This window comes from Toxotes jaculatrix, chromosome 15 (assembly GCF_017976425.1).
Source record: "Toxotes jaculatrix isolate fToxJac2 chromosome 15, fToxJac2.pri, whole genome shotgun sequence".
NCBI lineage: Eukaryota > Metazoa > Chordata > Actinopteri > Toxotidae > Toxotes > Toxotes jaculatrix.
The window spans coordinates 1,707,509-1,732,464 of NC_054408.1; the positions used below are offsets into that span (position 1 = coordinate 1,707,509).

Below are 24,956 nucleotides of genomic sequence, written 5' to 3' on the forward strand. Positions count from 1 at the left end.
GATACTTTAAAACGTAAAGTCAAAAAGTAAACTGAATACCTGTACTGTGCAAAATACATCCTGTGTCCTCAGTAACAGGTTGAACGTGGATACAAACGACACGTTTTTTATTTTTACCACATCTGTAAACTTAAGAGGCACTTGTACTTTCATTTACTCTTTAATTAAGGGCAGAGAAACACTTACAATTAAATTAAAACCAAGCTCAGGAACTAAACACATAACATGCAGTGACTCCAGAGACGACCTAGACTCTAGGTCATAAGTAAAGAGACATGCTTGCACCATTATACATATACTGTCATAAAATAAATGTGAAATAGTTAGACTGATTTTTTTTTTTATTTGTTCATCAAACATACAGAGTAGACAAACCACAGCCCTCAGTACCGAAAGCATACATTTATGGCTAAATAAAATAAGTAAAAAAGAGATGCAGGGGTGGCTAACATAACCCATCAAACATGTAGCCCTTCTAAAAGGGCATAACAATCCAACAGCAGTCAGCACTTGAGCATAAAATCCAAGTTTTAACCCTGAAGATGATTAAGTCTGGAATTGGAAAATATAACACTGGCATTGATGGATTCCTATGGGCACCATCTGCCATTTCGAGATGAATTTGAATCTATTTGCACTTGGCTTGGCTTCATTGCGCACAAAAACAATACATCATTTTTCCTTCTGGTACAATGTCAGTTTGGTAAAAATAAATAAATTAAAAAAATACAACACTCTGATAACCTTTACATTTTTGTGAATTTTGTATGATATGTATAATTTTTTACCTTTAAAGTGGAGTATTTTGGTGTATTTTGCAATAGCCATTCTTCGTCTAACCAAGATGTCCCACATCCATATTGACTTGTCACATGGAGGTACAGTATTAAAGTAGACGAAATTATGTGCAGCTCGAGACACATAGCTGCAAGCTAATCTGAAACAGGCTGCTTACTGTCAAAACACTTAAAAACCATCCAGCAATGATTTATACTTTTTACCTACAGTTCGTCATGACATCAAAGAAATACAGAAATACGGCCCTAAGATGCCAGGCCAAGCAGGAATCCCCCAACGAAACCACTTGTGACAACAATGTTTTTCTTCACAAACTCTGTGGACTGAAAAAGACAGAAAACATGTCTGAGTTCCATGCCAGATCAATAACTCACGTTCAAATTCATTTGTTTTTCTGATTCGCCAGCAAATTTTCAAGAGCAGGGAAAAGTAAAAGGTGTTCAGCAGTTGTAACAAAGCAACCTGCAGGGATCAAAGTTTTTCTGATTCAAATTCTGATATAAAACTTTAGGGTGAGTGGGAAAAATACTGTGTGGCTGTAAGTCCGGCACCTATGAATAGGTAACCGAAATACTTATATAACTTATTTATTTAAAGACAGTCCAATTAGGTGCACTTTTAAGTTTTAAAATTGTTAAAAAACAGTTTCGCATTTGACTGCAGAAAACATATTATTATTACTAAACTGACAGCAGAGTTTTGATTATCCTTTGTGTGTTGGGCAATCAAAATAAAGCAATACATTAAAATTTTGAGGTCTCACCTTCTCAACAAATGTGTTTAGTTCTGGGCCGGCTTGATTGGTGCCCTTCTTTAACTGCTTCTTGGCTTTGTTGACATCCTTCTCTACTCTCTTCCAGTCCACTTGGATGTAGCCACTATTGTTAGCTATCTGAAGAAAGAGTCAGTAAAATGAAGAATAGATAAGAGGAAGACTCACCAAAATGTTTTTATTACATAATCACATAAGGCTTAACCCTTCTGTGTTTATGCTTAGTGATAGAAGAATACCTGCAGCAGCAGGAGGCCTCCCCCTACAGCTGTAGCTGCAACTTTTCCAACCTTCTGGAAGAGATATCCTGCACACCTAAAATGAACAGACCATGAAGGTTAATCTAACATAAATAATATGTTCAACTGCCTTTAAAATGACCACGTTAAGCTTTGCACAGCAGTGAATAGCCCAACACTTGAAGTCTAACCAAGACATTGTCTGATATCTTGCTCTTCTTTTGTATTATTTATTTCTTGGTTATTTCTTATTTTACTGTATTCTTTAAACCTTTTAGTAAGCTTGACTCAGGGGAGGGATACACAAGAATTCCAATGCATATGTACTGAAATGTATCTGTGCAAATGGCAAATAAAATTCTATTCTATTCTATTCTATATGATACCCAGCTGAACAATTATACAATTTAAGGGTAGAGAGCACTGAATTTATTTTCAGTTTAATTAAACATGTATACTACATAGGGTCCTAGGCAGCCCACTCCATTCAGACAATAGAAATGAAGGGGGGTAGAAGAGAGACATGAGCCAAGATGGTAAATCAGGGTACAACCCATGGCCACAGAGGCCGCGTGTGATGTACCTAACTCAGCACTGGACTATTTCAAAAACTAAGTGGGAGAGTTAACGAGAGGCATCTGAAGGCAGCATAATGCATTTAGAGGGCGAGTATTTACCATCCACTCACTCCCCCTATGGCTATCTGTGTGGCCACGGAGTATTTCTCTGCTACTGGTCCGGAGCTGTTTCCGAAAAGGCGGTTCCACCATCGCTGACGTTTGGCATACTCTGTCAGGTCCACGACCTTGTCGTAAATCTCCTCTTCCACTTCTTTGTCCACATGGAAAAACGAAAGGAGTCAGCATACAATGGCGCCGAATGATGACGCCCAGCAGTACAGACTACTTTAAAGGGCAATACGCCCATATTAGGTTTATCTGTCGCAGTACTACAACAAACTTAACACAACATTCAAATGTGCAGTTATTACTTAAAAATAAAAGGAATCAGTCCAAATGTTTGCATTACATGGGTTTCAACGCGTCAATGGTGGCTAGCGATCACTTCACTGCTGAGTATAATCGGAACTTAGTAAAGTTCTCAGGCCCGATGACAAGTTAGCATCAGACACAAGTAAAGCTAAGAGACAGTTGAAAAGTTAGCTGCAGACGCTAAGTCTGAAGACATCGGGTCTTCAGCGCGAGGAGAAGCGGAATCTTAAGGATACACACATGTCACATAAAAGTCAACAAACACATCTTGTGTGTAAATCTTGCTTAGACCATACCCCGTGTGCCGGTAAGGACAGAGATGTGATTGAGTGAAAGGCCTGCTTACCCTTTTTGCGGTTCGCCATTTTGGAGTACGCTGGTCTGTCCTCAGCTGCCTGCACGTCCGGCGTCATTTGCATAATTTCAACGGTAGAAGTAAGAGAAAGCGAGACACGGGCATGTACCTATTAAATAATACCTTTATTTACAGACTGTAAGAATAATAATAACAATAGTGATAATAATATTAGTTATAATAAGTTTTATTGGTTTTCGGTGTATTTACACACAGGTCCAAGAACAATGTTCAGGAAGAGCGAACATGGACATATACCTTAACGATACTTTATACTGTATATGTTATACAGTATAGATACTTATTGTAAGATCAGGTCAAATTTGGCATGTTTGGCTGATAAACAGTGGGAGTAAATGTATGTACAAGCAAGCAGGGAAAATAATTAGGTTTTTAACCAGTGGTTTCTCCCACTGCAGTGAAACAATGGCCATTGTCATATGAAATAAATTTGTGGATGAATTTCAGTTATAGATAACTTTCATATAGTAGCAATAATTGCTACTCAGGTAGGCAATGTTCCTCAAATCTGACTTTCAAATGTGCCAAAACTCAGGTAGGCAGTTCTATCAGTGAGGTGGAGGCAGCTTCTGTGATTAAGCTGTCAAATCTGCATGATTATTAAAAAATGCTTAGAAATACTGAAGCCCATTCTATGTGTTTAAAGCCATCAAATCAAACACATAATAAACCAAATTATACAACATGATAAATAAATGAGTAGCCTGTTTTCTGCACATTAAGAAATACCTACTTTTGTGAACATTATATTGCCTTACTGGCTGTTTTTTAGAAGTAATTCTGTGGTAGTTAAATTAGTTTCCCTTAATGAAACCAAATTAATGTTGGTCCTTTTGGACAGTTCCCCCCCCCCCGATATCACACAACGTAAGTACATGTTTCTTATTTGCCTCATTGAATGTCTTACCTACTACTTCCTAAATCTCCCACTGGTTTGACAAAGTGATATCAATCTATTCATCTAGCTATTTCTCAAAAAGTACTGTATTTGTGCAACGTTGCAACAAACATCCTTGACAGCCACCCCCCGTTGACATACATGACAGCAATTTCGACCAATAGGCTGCTGTAAAATACAGTTACGTAATCATAATATAGCGTGAGGAACCAATTACAGGACTTGGGGCGGGTCCTGGAAGTCTGTTTGATGTGTGCGTGCGCGGGTTCGTTCGCGTGTGCGCATCACATCGACTTGAGACCGTCACGTGACTGCACATAGCGGCCACTGATTGGTCAGGGCGACCAGAGGGCGTGCCGACGGTGGCGGCGTGCGTTTGCCTCTGTGACACAATTACAACAACTTTGAGCCGATGGTTGGGGAAGTTTGCGATATTATCAAATAACACTCACTCCTAAATCCCAACATTACATCAACTTCATGCATAAATTGGCACTGGAATACACGCTGTGTTTTGATGTACAATGAGGAGTGTGGACGGTAATTTGAAGGGATCATTTCCTTGAGGATTTGGCAAGAATTACGCTACGCCCCGTTTTAGTCCTGGATAGGTGTGCAACACTTTCGTTGTTATTGCAATTTGCCGGAGTTGCTCGGTCCCGTTGATCTTCCCGGTTCTTTTCCATGAAATCGTGCGGAGTGTCGCTCACCGCCGCTGCCTCTGCTGCTGCCCGGAGTCTCGGCGTTGCTGGTAATGACGAGGAGAAAATGGCGTCGGGAAAAGCGACTGAAATCGAAGAGGACTTTCCGAAGCTAACAGCGCAAGAGAAAGAGAGCTTGGTCGGAATTGACAGGTTAGATGATCTGTTGTGTGAACAGCCTCACTCGCTGCTTTTCTGCAATTTCTGTTTTTCTTCGCGCAGTTTGAAACAACAAATATGAATGCCCCCAAGTAATACGGAACCGCCTGTGTGTTGTCTGTCCTCTACTTGCAGTTCACTGTTTGGATTTCATAGGCTTCAAGAAGATGGCGCCAGAACGAAGGCCTTGCTGTTAAAGGTATGCCACAGAATAGGAGCATAGTCGCCTCTCCGTTATCTCCTCTGATTAGTGCATATCCCACCTGAAATAAGTGGTACAGACCTCCCAACGCCACTCTGGCTGTATGGCTAGCCGCGACATACACAAGCCTCAATTTTCCCAACTTTGAAGCTGAACCAGCGACTGACTGTAAAGGCAGCTTTCAATTATGGACGTTATTACTGCATATACCAAGCAACATTTGCGCCACCAGACACAGATATAAGACGACCCCAGTGTATTTATGTGATGTATACCAGTATCAAACAGGCCTAAAGTGGCAGACACAGCGTTGTGCCACAGTAAAATTGCAGGACGATATGAATCTCCACCCTGCTGGTGTCTTCGGTTGTTGAGAGAATAGATACCATGCTACTTGATAGCATTGGTGTCGACTGTTGAAAACGTTTGTTAGTGCATAAGTATCGCTATCGGTGTGTTTGGCCCCTAATGAGAGGCAGATATAATGAATATAACACATTAACGTTTCACCAGCTGCTACTTTGCTCGTTACATTTGCCATACAGTCAAGCACCCGTTGTAAACTATGGGACTCTGGGGTGAGATTAACCAACGTAAAACCTTGCTACCTGTTAAATCTCGCTTGCTAAAGTAGAACAATGAGTCCCAGGAGTGAACAAATGCACTTTATCGTGAAGCGAGACATTAAGTTGACAGAAATATTGAGATCCCTCTCGACCATCCGTCCCATCGTCAATAACGGCAGCGAGAGTTTGGGTTGTGCGTCAGCTCACTCTGGTAGCATGTAGCGGCTAACTGGCCAGCGGTTTTTCCCTTCTTCACTCGCACATACGGCGATTGCGACGCCACTTAACTGACATTATGGAGGGAGAAACAAATAGACAGAGGTAGTTTAGGGTCGCAAAAATAATGGCTGCTTGGCTTGGCCCAAGATGGCGGGGTTGGGAAGAAAATACCCAGCAAACGTTTGCTAGCTAACTAGCAGCAGTGGCTAGGCTAATCACCAATCGCAGAAAAAGGCACTACGACGAGGACGTCCTGTGTTTATAACAAAGATGACTCGTTAAAGCAGAAGCCATGGGCACCCACTTAACTAACTGTACAGTGCTTGGTGCACACATAGCAACCGCGTTCATGCAGTCCATGTTACTGCCGCTACGCTGCCTGTGCCTGATCTGTGTCTTCAACATGTGGCTGCTGGATTTCTTGTTGTAGGGTTAGCAGCGAACATTGTTTGGTTAGGGTATACTTTCACATTAGGCCCAGCCATGCTCTCAGTTATTGCCTTTCTTTTTTGTTGATGTTCGTCATACTCTGCTGGATATCTTGCCAGCCCCGGGGGCCTATTCACACCATAACATTAAACCTATATACTGTGTAATACCGTGTCACATTAAATACTTTGGTATCTCCGTGGTGGAGCAAATCTACTCTGATACCATGTTCCCCTTACATCCTCTGTATGGACGCTACCATGTTAAAATGTGGGGGAAGGGAGAGTATTAGTTCAGCACGAGGCACTGTTTTAAACTGGTATAGAGCCAGCACACCTAAACATAAGAAAAAAGTAACCCCAACATCGTTTTCTCATTTGGAGAGTGACTGTGGAAGTGTATTGCTTTCTTTGCTGAATCACACTGTCTCTACTGGGTGCTCTGCAGGGCCTTAGCTAACCTCTGTGGCACAAATTCATGAATAGAAGAGCAGCTTGGCATTATACCAACAGTGCTAAGATGTGTGTAGTAATGCATGATTTTTATTTGTATGTATTTGATGTCGACATGATGAAATGCCTTCTTTGTGGATGATTCCTTTTGTGAATGTGGGCATGGATGCTTTCCCTCATGGGAAGTGTGAGGTTAAGGTGGTATGACTTAATCACAGTGTGAATTGACTTTGATTCTTATGGCAAATGCTTTTCATAGCACACAGTCCACCTACAATTTGATTTAACTTTGAAACCCCCTAACAGTTCTATGAATGTTACGCCAAGACACTTGTTCAATGACTGGCAGTTATTTCAATTAAGAAAATGCAATATTAATTTTATATATTCCAACCTTTTAAGACAAGTACAGTTGGCTTTCCAGTAAAGAATGATACATATATATTGTTCAGTGGTATACACAATCTTTTATTAATTGTGTGTGTTGAAATTACTGTTATGCCACATCATCATTGGAGGTTTACAAAACATTTTTTGTACACACAAATGGAGTGATGGTCATTAAACTAGTAAATAAAATCCCCACTACCCAACTATGAGACTGTCTAGTGAGTGATGTGATTTACTAGTTTTTCTGCTAAAAATAATTGAGGCAGATTGGCATCAGAATGAGCTCTTTAGCACACTTACCATTAAACATAATCCAGGGATTTGTTTCAAGTTTTGTGCTGAGATTCAGAGTCAATTTTCTGAAAAGATGCTTTGTTAAAAGACTCATGTTGGTAGTACACTTGTAACTGTGCTGCAAATAAACACCACTATTGGTATGCTCACTGTGAGTTATTTGAACGGTGCCTATGCCAGATAAGGCAGGATTCTGAGGGATCACAGGGTACTTGCTAATTTCTCAAAACAAGAGGCAAATATAAGGCATGTTGTAAATTGCCTGCTCCTGCAAGCAAGTTTTCCAGTTTTTGTCTGAGCATTTTATGAGTCCCATAACCAGATAACTGAGCATCTCAGTGTTGCAGGCTCCATGTGTAAGAGAGATCTTTATCTTCTCCTGTAATACTGAATAACGGAATGCATCACCAGCCATGGTACAAACACACATATGACATTGTTAATGGTACATACAGATGAAAAGGTCTGAGGAACTTAAGAATGAACTCTGTAAGAAGGTAATGTAAAAACATACAGAACTGTGTGAGAATTAGTACTGCATGTCACAGTACAACAGTTTCATTTCACCCACTGCTTTGGCTTTCACTCTTATGACAGATACATTGCTGAATCATTTTAGAAAGTTATAGTTAACATCAATTTTGTTTTGGTGACTGCAAAGCTCAAGATTAGCATATTGAATGTGATGTTCAATTAAACACAAAATTACCTCATTTTATTTATTTAAATTGTTTTTCTGTAATGACATATTGCATCCAACATAATTGTTTTATTACACACTCACTCACTCACTCACTCACTCAGTAGTCATTCCTCTGGCTGCAGTATGGACTATCAAGAGTTATTTGTTTAGCCGTTGTTTAAATACTGACTGACGAGGTCCATATTTGGGCGTACAGCTGGTACTATGCAAAATGGACATGGACAGCTTGGAAAACACGCTCCTGTGGTAGTACATCAGTCAGCGGCGTCTGATCATCACCTTTAATAAACCCAGTCTACTGGCCTCAGCATTAAGGTCAAGTTGTAATTGCACTGGCCTTTTTCAGCTTGGTGATTTTTGTGTAATTTGCATAGAATATACCAGCAATTGAACTCTGTATTCTTCATTGCTGCTCTGTAGCACCACTCTAACTCTACACTGTTCTCTCATTTAGGCTGTTCGCTGCTATGATGCCCTCATCCTGAAAGCAGAGGGTAAAGTGGACCCTGACATTTTCTGTCAGCTGGGCCACTTCAACCTCCTGCTGGAGGACTATCAAAAAGGTGAGAGTCTCGATATGTGAATCTTCCTGTTTGTTATTGTTTCTCTCCCTGGATGGGAAGTTTTACTGTGCAGCTGAATTAATATCTTGAGCTTTTATCATTGTCACTAACCAGTCACTCCTTCTCTCTCTCTCTCTCTCTCTCTCTCTCTCTCTCTCTCTCTTTCTGTATCGCATTCTTTTATTCAACTCTTCATTTTCACAGCATTATCTGCATACCAGAGGTACTTCAGTTTACAGTCAGACTACTGGAAGGTGAGTTTGCAAAACACTACTTGGTAACACATTCAACATCTTTCCGACCTTGTAAACTGTTGTTCGTGTTGTCTGCTGTTGGGCCCACGTGGTCCTCATTCGAACACAGACCACTTTTCCTTTTATACATAGTTTCCCATTTTTAGGTGTAAATTAATTCAGTTCTATTTCATATTTGATTGGAAATCCTGTACAGACAGTGTTTGGTATCCTCCCTTTTGTGTGCTGTCTGATCTACAGCAAGTGCAACACATTTTTGAATGGATTGTGGTCAGGTGACTGAAATGACCAGTTAAGAATACGCCAATGATTTGCCGTAAAATGTTAAAGATCATCTTTCTGCTGCATTGCCCTAAAACTGGGTCACGACCTCTTTATGCAACCTGCATGTGGACATCCTCAGACAGTCTGTAACCTCATAGTTTTTGCATTTCAGATCCAATGTGCTGGTATATAGAATCAGACAGTGGAAGAACACATAACTGTCCTACTGATCTGGTTGACAACACCTCAAATGCAGACACGTGGAATCTACTGTGGAGTGCTGCTGTAGTGTTGACTGGGGACATAAAGAGTGCTGTGCACATCACGAGGTTTCTGGCTGATTGTCAGCCTGTTGTATGTGTTAGACTTCTATGTGACGTGTGGAATAAAATGGTGATATATGCTCATACAGAGCAGCCACTGATTATAGATGTTACTGAATTGAGATGTGAAGGAATCAGATGTTGCCAGGGAGAGATGAGAGTCCTGCAGCTGATTGATTTGCATCTAGAACAAATATCCTGTATGGGCTCCCGTACTAGTCTTTGTCACAGACGAACGTCGATAGTCGTGAGAGAAATGGTTTGAAGTTGTTGTGCATGACCCTAAGTTGTGAGACGTATCCATTGATGGCCAGTGTAGAACTTAATCCCACAATCCAACGTCACAGGGTGTAGAATACACCGACAAGAAAGCACAATTCTACTGCTAATAACATGTACCTCAAACTCACTTTGCAAAATCCAGCGTTTGATGTTGGCCTTTTTTTCCTGGCTGCAGCCAGCTTCACAATCTCCTCCCCGTCCTCTCATGAGATTTTTTTTTGATGCATTGAAGTGCCAGCGCTGTGGCCAAAGCTTGTTTTGTTCTTCTTCGTTTTTGAAATGTGTGCTGCAGGTGGTTGATTCAAGTTAATAACACATCCTTGCTTGCTTCTCTATTTTTTTATTTACAGTGTAGTGCCATGATTCAGCAGACATTCATAGCACAGATTGACTGATTACCTCAAAGATTTTGTCAGATATATATTATAGATTATAAATATATAGATTGAAGCTATCACACAATCTGTGTGCACCCTTGGTGTTCATTTAGACATCCTCTTCACACCCCAGCTTGAAATACAAATACATTTTAAACAAGTGGCAAACTTTATGAAGTGTAATGCATCTGCAAAATGTTACTCAGAAAAAAATCAGCCTTTTTTCCTTAATCCTGCAATAACTGATCATTGTGTCCACTCAGGAGCAGTGGAAATAAGTTGTGACCACATTATTGACATATCATCACCTTTAAGCTGACATGGTGAACTTGTTTTCAAACAGTTGCTTATTTACATGTCCACTAGTTACAGAGCTGCACGATTATTTATTTGGAGCTGTGCTTGTGTCCACCTGATGGATGAAAGTCCAATATTCACTCTCTTTTAGCTCTGTTTTTGGTCTCTACCAACGCTTTAGGGAAACGTGGCTAGTTAGCTGCTAAGTTCTCCACTGTGTTTGGTATTGAGGTAGCTTGCAGTGAGTTTTTAGAGCAACATGAGAATGGTGAGATTCAACCAGGCGAGCCACCTTGCCAGCTCAGATCATGACATTGCTTTTGCTTATCGTAGCTAATGGTGCAGCATGTGTCAGTAGTTTTGTGAGGATGTGATCTTACACTCTGGTTGTAACAGTATTTCAGTATTTCCAGACACGTTTGCCTCAGTTTAGATTGCCTACAGTTCTTGCTCATGGCCTGGAGTTAAATTGTCCAATCAGCTGTGATCTGATGGCGTCCAGCCTGTCCTCTCCGTGCTGTCAGCATGGATGAATGGGCCCGTTTGGTTTGATGTTTCACTGTTTGGAATGCCCATTAAACAGAGGTGCCGAGAGTTGGATTGTGATCGGATCTGACAGCTCTGGTCTCCTCAGTCTTCCATATCTCCACAATAAAGTGAGGGTGTGAGGTCCTACCCTCTGTCAGATGATGGTGTGGGGCGGATGTCTCTTGGTTGGAGTAGTGATGCAAACACCTTGAGTTTGTCCAAGCTTAGACTGGTGTGGTTGACTGAACGTGGCTGTAACCCGCCCTCTAACGGGGAGGGTGGTACATTTATGGCAGAAAAAATGTGTCAACATGTTGATGATGGAAGTGCATCGATTTATGTTCAGTGAGTCACTGTGACTCATTGGCTGAATCTCATTTCGGCCGTGTGAGTCTCCGCTCTCTGATCGTTGTGTGATGTTTTATGTGTATTATCTGGACTTGACTTGAATAAAAGCGAAGATGGAAATTTTGTAAAAGAAAACTTGTTGGATCTGCCCGTCTGCTACACGTTAGTTAGTTTTCCATATGAAAGACTAGCCGATAGCAGATATTGACTCCAGTGATCATTTCATTGATATTTCTGTTCTGAACTTCTATGTTGTTGTTTGTAACTATTTTTAACCCCTTTTTTTTCCAGAACGCTGCCTTTTTATACGGCCTCGGCATGGTTTACTTCCATTACAACGCATTTCAGTGGTAAGTGCCTTTTAAATCTGTTTCATTGAGTCTATGGCTTCAGCTGGTTTCATAGTGATTAGGATTGATGTCTGTGTTCAGTACAGCGTTAGCTTAGCACAAAGACTTTAAACTGGGAGAACTGGCCAGTATGTATCGCTGATGATTTTGTACTGAACACAGTTAAACAGTTTATTTCCTAAAATGTTTCACTTAGCATGTTAAGCTTTTTCTGTTTGGGGTATTTTTATGGCCTGTGAGATCACATGCAGTGTCGTTCTGTTTCCTACTGCTTGAGAATTCGTGTGCATGTGGTGGTTCACTGTGGCGTGGAGTGGGCATGTTGATGTGCAAAGGAGTAAAAATCTTTTGACAGCCACTTGATGAGAATCAGTCGCAGGTAGAAGCGTTTTGGGTGGCTTTAAGCATCATGTTTTGATTGGGCCAGATCTTATAGTAACCACTGCATTTCCTGAAGTGTCCTCTGTTGAACCCTATTCCCAGAGTTGTGGGAACAGAAGAGACAGCTTTCCAATACGTCAAGCCATAGCAGCTGGTCTGGCATTATCTGTCTTTGTCTGCTGCCTTTGTGCCCATTGAGCATGATTTTTCTGCTTTAGTAAGCCAGCACAGCAGAACACTACTTTGTTCTGTTTTCTCAGTCCGGTCTAAGCCTTTTAAAATTTAAAACCACGCCATTCATTTTAACATGCTTCTAACCGGATGGCCTGTTTCTGCTCTAATGCTGCATGGAACCACCCTGGTGATGTGCAGTCTGAAAAAGGAAAGAGCATCTTCAGAAACATTCAGTATTTTTATTCTTCGGATGCGTCAGGTGTCCTGTGATGTTATCCAGGAATCTTTATCTTTTCCTAGGTGAAAAGTAACTGCGTCAGTCACCTCTTTCCACCGTTTGCTACTTCTCTCATATGTCCTGCTTTTATCAAAGGCTTGTGTTATGGTTGGTTGTTTCTGTGTAATGTCTTTAGCCGTTACCACTGGCTGATGTGTGGTTGGCCTCGCTGCTTGGCTCTCAGAAAATTGTTTCGGATGCTGCCTCTTCAGGTGGTTAAAGAGGTTCGTTGTGTTGCCATCCGAAGCTCGAACCTTCTCTGTGCAAACTTTGCAAGTTTGTTTGTAAACAGTTGTTTGCACTTTGTTGTTTGGAGAAAACCCAAACCAGTTCCATGCGACTGAAGTGGAGTTCTTTTTGGGGAACCAGCTCCAAGCTTTCACTGTCGTTGTCAGCCATGGCTACCCGCTACACCTTGACTAAAACAGCGAGGCTAGTTTAAAAAAAAAAATACGATCTCTCTCCTCTGGCAGATCGTCAACACTTTCTAATCCTTCATGATCTAATATCATCACAGACACAGACTATAATTTTACAGTCACTAATAAAAGGAGCCTGCGGCTTGAACTTAGTTATATAGCTGGGGGTTTAGGTCACACTGACCATCTCATTTGTCAGTTATTTGCTTCTACAGTTGCAGGTGTATCAGGCAGTTCACGCTTCACTGTTTCTGAACTGAGCCACTTTAGCTCGGTGTGCTGACACCTCCCTCACCTCTGCTAGCTCGCGTTGGCGTTTCTTTTCTGTTTTGCCTTCTGTTGCCCCTCTACCTCATCCATGGCCCTGAAGGATTCCAGTATTGTTGCCCTGCCAAGTTTTTATGTCCCCAGCTCTGAGGCCTGGGGAATGTGACAGTGAGGGAAGGGGGGGGGTGTCATGTTGGGCTCCCGAGGATGGATTACGTCACCCTGAGCCCAAGGCCCAAAGGAATGCTGAGCTGTCAAACGCTGAATGTTACTTCACAGGGCTGAAGTGGTGCCCACTCAGCGAGACACTGCCCCAACTACCCTGTTTGTTCCACAGCCATTACAAAATCCACCCAAAACGGGCTTCACCCCAAGAAAATATTAGGTTACAAATATCATGCAAACATCAACATAGGATCATTTGTGCTGTAAAATCTCAAATAGTGCACCAAATAGCATCCATGCATGTGAGCCAGGTTCTGTTATTTATTCAGAAAAATGTGCAGGTTCTCTTTGCTGTCTGACGCCCTTTTCTAACGGAGAGAGCAGTTCTTCATCGCTGGACTCTGCCTTACGCTGTGTGTCACAACCAGTCTGTGGAAGAGCTGTGCTCTCCAAGCATTCACTTTGGGTTGTGCCAGTGAAGGAGGAGAGGGTGAGGCCTAGCACAGAGGGGAGGGAGGGAGAGAGGGGTGGACCAGATAAATGAGAAGGAGGGGGAGAGCTGGGTAGGAGGGAAATGGGGCAACGAGTTCAGTCGTGTGTGTGTGTGTGTGTGTGTGTGTGTGTGTGTGTGGGGCACCCAGTCAGCAGTAAGCTCAGTGCTCTGCTGTTTCATACAGGAGAAGGGCTTCATGCTGACATGCAATTGCCATTGTTGTCATAGCTACACAGTGAGTGAGTCCAATTGGAAACTTGTTTGTTTTTTGGTTTAATGTGCTCTTGTCTCTGTAGACTCGTTTCTTTTTTAATACTATTGAAAGAAGAGAAGAAATTTTCTTGCTAACGTGACAGCAGCCTCTCAGCAGACACTTCACTGGTGAAGCCAGCCCTGCGGTCATCGACCACATGACCTTTGTAGACGCTGGATCATTTATTTCAACAATTGTTTTTGTTTTTTTCTGAAACGTCACTGTTAAACTTTTCTTTTAATTAGGCTACGACAGACATTAAATGTTTAACAACCTAAATAATTAGGTGACTTGATTTTTGCAGACCATAATGACAAATGCCACCCTCACGTTTTACTCAGCTATGGCTAATCAAAGTTAATTCCTGTAGCTGACTCTTGGCTCCTGTCTGGTTGATTCGCTCTCTGTTTGCTGGACACTGTGCTGTTTAAGAAAGACCAACCGTGGTTTTATTAAGAAGGAACAGCATCTTGTTAGTCGTAGAGTGTGAATGACTGACAGCTGGTCATTAGAGAACGGGATGTTCCCAGTTAAACTTTTAAGCACATCATAGTATTGTTAAAAGCTTATCACCTTAAAAGCCCTGAATCAAGACCTCATTCAGACTATGAAGATAACATTAGCTCAGGTAGCGAAGGTGCAGCATCGGTTATGGATCCGTTGATCAGACAGGCCCTCTGTCTGCGGTTCTTCTGATCTGATGTGCCCGGTCAGTACTGTGCTGGTACCGACCCTGTTAAGCCTGAAGCTGTCTGTTCAGGTTCAGGTTCATTTCCACACATATTCTTGACTCACATACGAAATGTCGTTCCTCATGGGCCTCAGTACAACATGGAACAGACATACAAACACCACACAGGGTAGGCGTGAGCTCTCTTACATTAGCAGCATTAACATAGATGTAAATAAGGTCCAGTGTATTTGCTCTTCTTCTAACATGGTGGTAGAACTTAGGCAGAACAGTCTTTAAATGTTCATGACTGAAGTCGGTCTGTCAGAGTTTGCTGTTTGTTGATCACTGATGCTGTTGTACAGCTCTCACAAGTAGAGTGCTCCAATAACGACAGCGCTGAACTCCCTTTGAAAATAAAATGGTCGGTATTTTACCATTTCACCGAACTCCACCAGCAGAGAGCAGTGTTTGGATAAAACCAACACATTTATGCACCTTTCCTCCAGACAGCAACGATTCTCTGACATTTCAGGAGCAGGTTAGCCCGTCCAGGATACGTAGCCACGATTCAGTGAAAAGAAAGACGCAGCAGTTTATTTAATGCTAAACAGTCCATCGTACTCGTGCTGCCAATCTCTCAAAGATCCTGACGGCTCTAACTGAGCGTTGTTGCATAAAACGTGGTCTTTTTTTTTCCTCTGCATGGAGGATAAGTGAAGCAACAAAAGCACTGGAATATTTGGTCTGTGATAGGCCACTGCGTTTGCACGAGCTGCCATGGCAACCAAATCTTTTTCAAAAATGGGATTTCAATCCATGTCTGGTGTTTTTCGGTTGGATCTAATGGTTTATCACAGACATACCTAGTTATCACCATATTATCAGTGTTGAAGAATTGAGTCATATGTTAATATTTGAGTTTGTCAGCGTTGCCCGGCTCTGGTGAATGTTTGTGAAACCACCACTGGTTTCAGCTGAACAAAAGTTAACTAAGCTGGTAGTAGTTGGACATTATTGTAACACGATGGATTATTTCTGTTCATATTTCTATTGAACATTTTGTTGTTTTGTTTTTTTTCCAGGGCAATCAAGGCGTTCCAGGAGGTGCTTTACATTGACCCCAGCTTCTCAAGAGCTAAAGAGATTCATCTGAGGCTGGGACTGATGTTTAAAGTCAACACAGACTACGAGTCGAGCTTAAAGGTAAATCTGAATGCTCGGGAAAAACTCTCGAATTGTGTGATAGAGAGGTTGAAAAACATTTTTTGGAGTTACAGTATTTATTTTGGTTCAGGTCGTGGTCTGGTGAAGTAACGTGCAGTAATTTGCAACAGAGATATTTTAGTAAATGTTTTCAATACAATTAAGATCATGTACAAAATTTTAAATAATCATACAACTTATAAAGTAATACATGCTAGAGCTGCACCAATTCGTTGATTCATTGATCAGTTGTTCAATAGATCTGCAATTGTTTTGATTATTGAATAATCATTTGCTGGTTACAGCTTCATAAAGGCAGTGATTTTGTTTTCCTAAATTTCTTTTTTTTTTTTTACATCATTTATAATAACCTTAATTTTCATAAATTCAGTTTTACATGATAGTAAACTGAACATCTTTGGGTTTTGGACTGTTGGTCCGGCCGTTGAAGATGTCACACTGGGATGTTTTGTTTTTTTTATTAACAAAATGAAAGGATCCATGGATTGAGAAAAGATCCTATTGATCAGTAATGATAATTAGCATTAGTTGCCGGTCTGATACATAACCAGTTTTATCAAATCTAAAATCGTCCTTCTCCTTAACACAGGATGATCATGGATTCAAACTGTGGTCGTCTGTTGAATGATAACAACATTAACCCAGTGGAATCATTTTCCATTGTAAACCTGATGTGTAGTCATAGAATCTGTCTTCCTGCCTAAAGACTGTAGCTCCCCAGTCCTCACATTAACAAAGGCTGGTGGATCATCTGTCCTGTCCTGTCTGAGCTAAACCCAGTCCACTGTCTCCTGACACCTGTGAGCCATAGATGTCCAGACATTAATGAAGGGCTTTCTGGACTGGAACCTATATGTCTATTGTTCTGAGAGTCCTGGTTCCCCTTAGGGACAGAGTGTTATCTGATCCTGGGCTTTGTCCCACTCCAGACATTCTGTCACAGGGGTTTGTATTATGCATTTGAATTCATTAGCATATTATGGAGCTTTGCAGTGAATTGTTTCACGTTTAAATTTGCAGGCTTTGTTATGATGATGATGATGATGATTATTATTAGTAGTAATTATAATGGTAGTGTAAGCACCTCTGGCACAGTTTGAACAGCCAGACTGAATATTCCTGTTCCTGTAAAGTTCCACCAAGCTCCTATTTATTGCATTTACCAAGTGTTCGTGACAGTTTCTACCCTTTCGCCGTTGTGTGGTGTCCAGGAGATGATGATGAACTGTATATACATCCATGTGTGATGATGCTTGGTGGTACAGCACTGAGCTAAGTAGGCTGCACGTGCTGCACGTCCTCACTCTGTCTTGGATGCTCCCCTCCCTCTTAGTCCTGGCTCATTGCCAGCAACACATACACACACACACACACACACACACACACACACACACACACACCACACACACACACACACACACACGGCTGCCCCAGTTATCTGCAGGGAGGGGTGGCTGCACATTTAGAGGAGCAGAGATTGAATAAAGGTAGGAGATAAGAGAAGGGAAATAGAAAGGGACAAACAGGAAATTGTTAGAAAATGCTGCCGGGGCAAGAGAACGTGGAGACAGATTTTTATAAAGCATGCATGTTTCATGGAGCTTCCGCTTCATTCATCCTCTTTTACTTGGACCACATTGGATAGAGGAAGAGATTGAGAGGCATCAAGTGGTAGAGAGATGCCTGCCGTTTCTGAGAATACACTCTAACCTAGTTAGGAGCCATTGCAATTTTGCATGCAACTGCATCTAACTTGTTTTCTTTACCCGTGGTACTGTATGCATACAGTGGGCTCACGCTCACTTAATTCTATTAGTGGCTGATAATTTAGCCAATGAGAGAAAGGGAAATGAGGTTGCAGGAGTGTATCCATGCACTGTTTGTTGGTAAGGTGATGAGTTGGCTGTGTAGCCACAGAGGAGAGCTTAGAGCTGAGAAAGGAGGTGAGATGAGGGGTTGACAGGGAGAGGTGGTGTGTGCCTGCCTGTTCCAGCTTTGAGGTATTGTGTGTCATCTCTCTGCACTCTACACTGCAGCCGTCTGCTGAATAGTAATCAGTGACACCAGGATAGAAGAGGGGGAAGGAGGGGGAGAGAGAGAGAGAGAGAGAACGAAAGATAGCAGTGAGAGAGGAAGGCGAGACATGGGGAGGGAGGTGGAATGCCAAGCTGACAATCCTGCTGCATTATCTGCCTGGTGGTAGAGCAAGTGTGAAAGAGAAGGGAAGGATAGAGGAGACCGAGGGAGAGATCTACAGGAGCATGCAGTGGGGCTCCAAGAGGAGTGTGATCTGCCAGCAATCTAGGTAACGCTTTTGTGTGTGTGTGTGTGTGTGTGTTTGAGTGCATTCAATGACATTGAGACATCTAGCTGTGATGAGTGTATCTGATGTTTTGTGGTTCATAGCTGTGCTTAAAAGGGAGTTGATTCTAAGAAGCGTCCTGTGTGTGCGCGTGGTGTGTGGAGCTCCGCTGGCCTTGGGTGAAGCATGCAAAGAAATCTCCAGCTGGATGGTTTTTGATTTTTATCTGTCATTGACTGTGTGTGTGTGTGTGTGTGTGTGTGTGTGTGTGTGTGTGTGTGTGTGTGTGTGTGTGTGTGTGTGTGTGTGTGTGTGTGTGTGTGTGTGTGTGTGTAGCTGCTGTCTAGATTGCAGATAAGTGATATTTGCCTTTAAGTTTACAGCATCTCTGTTTTTCTTCTTAGAAAAGAAACACTTAACCAGCAGAGTACGGCAACACCAGCAGTACAGTCTGTTCCTTCGCTGCGTGCTAGGTTCTTGTAGACAGTTCCTCCTTTCAGGAGGTTCTCGAGAGCTGAGAACTGTTTTTACTGACCCAAATAAGAAACACTAGTTTGAAAGCATAAAGCTGTGTGTTGACTCGTGGTGAGGCTTAGTAACTGCAGTGGAACCTGTCACCTTGAAGCCACCTATGGGTGCCTGAGTGTTCCCTCTACAGATTTACAGGGTCAGACACCTTGCTGGAATTTAATCTTTTTCCACTCAGCTCAGGCACCTTTCATGTATGATGTGTGATGTGCACCAGGCTTAATGAAGCGTGAGGTCAAATAAGGGTAGCTTGTTCTGAGGGAAGGTATAGAGCTGAATGGGAGAAACCCCAGAGAGCTGCCTTTGTAGCCGTGTGATGTGCTTATGGGCTAATCTGTTCAATGACCCCGGATAGAGATCTTGGTTAGTGGTGTGCCACGCCTTGGCAGTCGGGCTAAGCCTCTGCAGACATCTGCCTTACTCAGCAACCCTGTCCTTAGCTCACATGATGGGATAGGATGCCATTATACATACAGGATATCAGTGTCTCATTCTGAGGGCTTTGTCTTCTGGTTGGGCAGGAGGAAGGTGGGAAGTTTGGAGCAAGTTGAGTGAGACGAGATTATCTATGGTTCAGCCCCTCCAGCTATCAGTGTCCTCTCATGTTACGGTCGCCAGGGTTCATTCACGGCTCCTTGATGATCTGCTGGGACTTTTTCGTAAAGTTTGGATGATCGGATGGAAGAGGATAAGAAATTCTACCTAGTTTTCTTAAACTCATCAAGATTTAACGAACAAGAAATCCAGTGCTTTTTGTTCTGAGACCACTTGTTACTAGTAGGAATCGGGTGATGTTTATTTCTGATTCTGCAAATCACTTTTTGTATTAGTAATGTGAAAATGCAGATTCTTGATCGTGTGTTTTGGTTTTTTTTTATGTTTCCGTTCATAATAAAGTACTTCTGTTTTTCCTCTACAGCATTTTCAGCTGGCTTTGATCGACTCCAATCTCTGCACTTTGTCCAAAGTTGAAAGTAAGTAGTACCGCCATATTTACCAGAGGGGCCACATGGAAACCAGCCACATGCTGCTGTCTAGTGCAGAATTAGAGTTGATGTACCAGCTTGTCAGTGGCAGAAAGCACATATTGAAAGGGCACAGGAATATTTCTACAGAGCAATTTTTCCTCTCTGCTGCCATTTCCCTGCTGACTCTGCTCGAGACCGGGGTTGCCTAGGAGACAGCGCAAGGAGAGAGAGAGAGAGCTGGAAGTGCTTGCAAGCACATTTCACATACACACTGTGATTTCAGATTATATGTACACGCTGGGGGAACTGTTCCACTCCCCCTCCCCATCCCTTCCATACTGTTTGCAGTCTGCACACACACAGGTCCTTGGGGTGAATTTGTAATAGCCCTGATTTTCTGACAGGTAAAACCCTAATTTCTCTTTTCTCTGCTTTTCGTTCCCACAGTTCAGTTTCACGTTGCTCATTTGTATGAGATCCAGGTAAGCAGCAATTTCTGCTTCAGTGTTTAGGCCAGTTTAATGTTTTATGTTCTGGAGCTTATAACAAGTTATATTTTTTTAATGTGTTGTTCTGTTCTGTTCGGTCCTGTGGTTAAATGTTGGAGGATATATAAGAAGCTAGTAATCACTCAGCACGCACGTACTCTCACAGACGGGCTGGTTCACTGAATTAGATCGCCACTTCTTCTTCTGTGTTTTTATTGATGTTTTCAATCTGACACATTTAACAGACCAGTGACCGTTTATCATAATCCAGATTACAGACTGGGTGTGGAGAATCTTTTCCTGTTAGTTAACTAAATGTCAGCATCATTCATGTTGCGAGCTTAGTGTTTCTTACGTGTAAGGTTTTCTGCTTTAACCTTCCAGAGTACCTTTTTCTTCTTAAAAAGACCAGGAACCAGGAAGTAAAGTCTTAATTACTCACAGAGGAAGAATTGTCCTTTTCTTAGCCTGTGAATGGGGAAAGTTTGTTCTTACTGATGGAAACTTTTATTTTATTAGAAATTTTCAACCAGTCCTCATTTGAAGCTGCATTTGGGTTTTTAGGTCATAGACAGAATAACTTTGTGTGTGCAGCTCACCACTGCCCAGTATTTTCAGCTGTGGCCTTTCATGTGAAACATGAAAGTCACTAAGTTATTTGCCCTGGCATGCCTCTTATGTTAAAGCGAGTTAGGTGCATTTAACGGCAGGTAACCATAGCAACAATACCATGGTAATACTTTGGTATCAGTCTGAATGTAAAACACAAAGCACATGATTGACAGACGATTTTCTGCACCAGCAGAGTTTAAGCTCTTTGTTTCAGTGAATCGAATCAGTCACGTGAGTGAAACATCTTTTCAGATATTCTGTCATACGAGTGTTTGCTGTCTGGCTCTGGTCTGGCCTGATGACAATCATTAGTCCAAACAGGAAGGAACCACTAAGACCTCTGTCATTAATGTGCCCCAAGTGTCAGTGTTTAACCTGAGGTGTCGTTATTGTGTGCAGACAGGAAGTCCACGACCAGTGTGTGTGTGTGTGTGTGTGTGTGTGTGTGTGTGTGTGTGTGTGTGTGTGTGTGTGTGTGTGTGTGTGTGTTTGTGGACATTTGGAGCTTTAGGGTCTGTAGATATGGGGGTGGGTTTCTTTTGAGAAGACTGTGTTTGAGCTGATAAGAGAACATTCAGCTTGCGCGTGCACACACACACACACACACACACACACACACACACACACACACACACACACACACACACACACCTACCTACACCTCTATGTACCAATTCAGTCTCAAGGTTAAAAAGGTCGCAAAGTTAAAACAAACAGTGGGCTCACCTCAGACCAGGCAGCTCAGGTTTCCCCAAAATACAAAGCATACACACACACACACACACACACACACATACATACACCTTAGTGCAGACACACTTAAAGCTGCCAGACGTGTTGAGTCTGGCCTGTCCTCTTCCATGCTGACCCTCCCCCGTGTGTGTGTGTGTGTGTGTGTGTGTGTGTGTGTGTGTGTGTGTGTGTGTGTGTGTGTGTGTGTGTGTTCATCTGGCCAGTCATTACGAGTGTGAGGAGGTCTTTAGACTCTTTGTGTCTGTCCAGATAGAACCATAAAACACACTGACCCCCGTCTGGCTTAAACAACCTCTCCGTCTCTCTCTTTCCCTTCGTTTTCCTCCTCCTCTCATTTTGCCTGTAGAAGAAATACAGAGCGGCAAAAGAAGCGTATGAAAGTCTGCTGCAGACGGAAAATCTTCCTGCACAGGTGAAGGCGACCACACTGCAACAACTTGGTGAGTCCAATACTTATCCCCACATGTGAAATGTAACCGATAACGCGAGCTGAAATTTGCCTCAGCATTGTGCCGTTTTGTATCATGAACTACTTTGTGTGCCAGTCAAGTGCTCATGCACAACACTCCTGAACTGTTTGAGATACAGTATGCGTTATGCTGTGTGTGTGTGGGGAGGGACATCACTTTGTTCAGTGAAATTCACATCACAAAAAAAAGTTTGTTGCTACTTTCTGTTTTTCAAAGTGCTGGTTTGAGAGTGTGTGTGTGCTGCAGTCGAGCGTTGCTTTCACATGTTCCCCTTCCCCCACACGGTGTGTGTGCACACACGTGCAAAATTATGTTGCGTGGGTGCATTTGTGAGGATTTGAGTTAATTTAGAAATCTGTTCATAGTATAACTGAACTCTGCAACAGCTGTAACATAAGTTTACTGGAGATGTCAGACAGAGTGGTTTTGCTTTGGGGTGTCACCCGTCACCAGTTAGGTCAGATCACCTGGTAGGTGGCTATGACACAGGAAGATGGTACTGAGTCCAGAGACGCCAAGAAAAAGAAGCTGAGACATGATCAGGTTCATGTAAATGTGATGTGATACGTAGTCATGGCAACTCTCCTGCCGCTCTGACATTTTACATTCATGCATTAATTCTGTGATATTACAGCTAGTGTTTGTTATATTTTGATAATGCTTGTCTATGAATCTGGGTTTCAGGACATGGCTCACGCTGTGGAAGGCAGCAGTGACAGCAGTAGTTGTGGAGCGGTGTAATGCAGCTGCTGTTTTCCAGGCTCTTTGCCTTCTCTCTTTACTCGCCATGTGTGACTGTGTTGTCTCGGTAATGAAAAGACTTCACATGTCTCGAGGTTCACTGCTGCTGCTTTATACAAACTACGATCAGCTGTCTTGATTTTCCTCCATCAGAGTGTGATTAGATGACGCCTGTTGCAAAAGTACTAATCAAGTCGATTTTTTTTAAGAGAACAGTAAAGAGCACTTGAGTGGCCAAGAGTCTAGGATTCAGTATTTCCATGGCAAACAAATGGAACAGCATGCGACTGCAGTTTTATTGTTCCGAGACATGAGAGGTGAATGACTGTCTTTGTATTAAGAGAAAGTTTGGTATCTGCTTTGAAATGTGGTAAAGCAGGTAAAGTGTAGGTTAAACTCACCTTGCATTCGGTGGTTTATCAGAGGATGATTTGTGGGTTTGTAGAGAGCCTGGAAGCGTGGACACTTCGGTGTCACAGCTTTGAAAGCAAACATTCATCCAGAATGTTAGAGCAACACGTTTCCAGACATTTCTCTGTGCAAATGCAGAGAGATTTCCATTTTCTTCCTTTCCACAGTGTAGACAGCAACCCCCACCCACTCACCCAGTTGTAAAAACCATTCCCAGTCTAGCCTGCTGGGGTTGTCATGGTGACCTGTGGAGCTTGCCACAGGTGTACAGGAGAAGAAGTGGGGACGTCTGTGATTGCTGTCGACGGTCTTCCTGAGAGATTTTTTTATTTGTTGTAAATTGCCCATCACTGCCCGGTGTGTGTCTGGGGGTGTGTGTGTGTCTGCACTTGTGCAGTAGGGAGGAGTTGTTTGTAAAGGCTGGTTCATATGAGTGAAGTGTCTGTGTGTGTGAAGAACACCCCCTCCCCCTCTTTGTCTGCCTCTTTTCTCCCGTCCTCTTTCGTTGCTTTGGGAGGACAAGCCATTTGTTTTGTATGAGTCTGGTCCATTTGCACATCAGACAGTGGTCTTATCTTTTTGATTGCACACTGTGTCCTCTGGACTCAACCACTACTTGACTCTGTCTGTTTTATATGATTCAGATTCAGATTCATTGCAAAGCCAGCTGGTTGTGTTAGAGGTGTTTGAGCTGAATCCTCAGGACTCAGCCCTGATCTCTCTGCTCCTCCAGGCTGGATGCATCACACGGTGGAGCAGCTCGGGGATAAAGGCACCAAGGACAGCTATGCCATCCAGTGTCTGCAGAAGTCTTTAGAAGCAGATCCGAACTCTGGCCAGTCCTGGTATTTTCTCGGCAGGTAAGACAAACAAGGGCGTGAGTGTTTGTGTATTTTACAGGGCTGGACTCTAACCAGTCAGGGACTGGAATGGTCTGTGAGTCCAGATTAGACTGTTTTACCTAGAAGCCATCTGCCAGTGCGCTATGATAATAATCTTGGCTACATGAGCTTTTTGTTGGTTGAATAAAGTTAGGCCCAGTGAAGTCACATGATCTACACCAAGGTCTCTTGTTCCTGAGCAGCTGGTTTGGTTGCTCCTGGGAGCTAAATAAGCAGGCTGAGCAGGAGTACAGCCAGTACAGTGTTTTTAATTGACAGCTGATGTTTCCCTGCGGTTTCTCATGCCCTTTCTTTCTTCCTTTCCTCTCAGGTGCTACTCCAGTATTGGGAAGGTGCAGGATGCCTTCATCTCTTACCGTCAGTCCATTGATAAGTCAGAGGCCAGTGCTGACACTTGGTGCTCCATAGGGTAAGAACAGAACTTGCAGTACATTGTTAAACTGAGAGGTATAAATAAAGTTTTAAATACAGGCAGGCAGACACCTGTACATTTCTGAGGGTAGGTGGTGTGTGACAGCTCATCTGTTCAGGGAGAAACAGCAGCTGCAGTGCGACAGAGGACATGGAGGGTAACAGCTCAGTAGGAGGGTGGGACAGATCTATAGATAGATGTATGAAGGGTGGGTTATGTCCTCTGGGACTCACTGAGAGTTGGGATGGCTCAGAAAAGACCTAAATC

At 42.6% G+C, this 24,956-nt stretch overlaps 2 protein-coding genes across 2 annotated transcripts in view; one reads left to right on the top strand and one right to left on the bottom strand.

Moving 5' to 3' along the window:
• Window positions 1-323: 323 nt before the first annotated feature.
• Window positions 324-3,235, bottom strand: fundc1 (FUN14 domain containing 1). Its single transcript, XM_041056795.1, has 5 exons — window positions 3,148-3,235; window positions 2,487-2,640; window positions 1,810-1,885; window positions 1,562-1,690; window positions 324-1,121 (listed from the first exon to the last, which is right to left on the bottom strand). The coding sequence occupies exons 1-5, from the start codon at window positions 3,218-3,220 to the stop codon at window positions 1,044-1,046; spliced, it is 510 nt and encodes a 169-aa protein (XP_040912729.1). The 5' UTR covers window positions 3,221-3,235; the 3' UTR covers window positions 324-1,043.
• Window positions 3,236-4,451: 1,216 nt separating this feature from the next.
• kdm6a (lysine (K)-specific demethylase 6A) overlaps window positions 4,452-24,956 on the top strand; it is a 30,934-nt gene continuing 10,429 nt past the window's right edge. The window contains 11 exon segments of the mRNA XM_041056702.1: window positions 4,452-4,929; window positions 5,071-5,134; window positions 8,645-8,753; window positions 8,958-9,007; window positions 11,718-11,776; window positions 15,961-16,081; window positions 19,852-19,906; window positions 20,348-20,382; window positions 22,100-22,193; window positions 24,109-24,235; window positions 24,588-24,686. Coding sequence (XP_040912636.1) covers window positions 4,760-4,929; window positions 5,071-5,134; window positions 8,645-8,753; window positions 8,958-9,007; window positions 11,718-11,776; window positions 15,961-16,081; window positions 19,852-19,906; window positions 20,348-20,382; window positions 22,100-22,193; window positions 24,109-24,235; window positions 24,588-24,686 — 983 coding nt within the window. The 5' untranslated portion in view covers window positions 4,452-4,759.

Coding starts and splice junctions, on each gene's coding strand:
- fundc1 (XM_041056795.1), bottom strand. CDS start 3,220: ATGCAAATGACGCCGGACGTGCAGGCAGCTGAGGACAGACCAGCGTAC. Junction 2,641..3,147: donor AATGGCGAACCGCAAAAAGG/GTAAGCAGGCCT, acceptor ATGTGGACAAAG/AAGTGGAAGAGGAGATTTAC. Junction 1,886..2,486: donor ATAGGGGGAGTGAGTGGATG/GTAAATACTCGC, acceptor TGTTCATTTTAG/GTGTGCAGGATATCTCTTCC.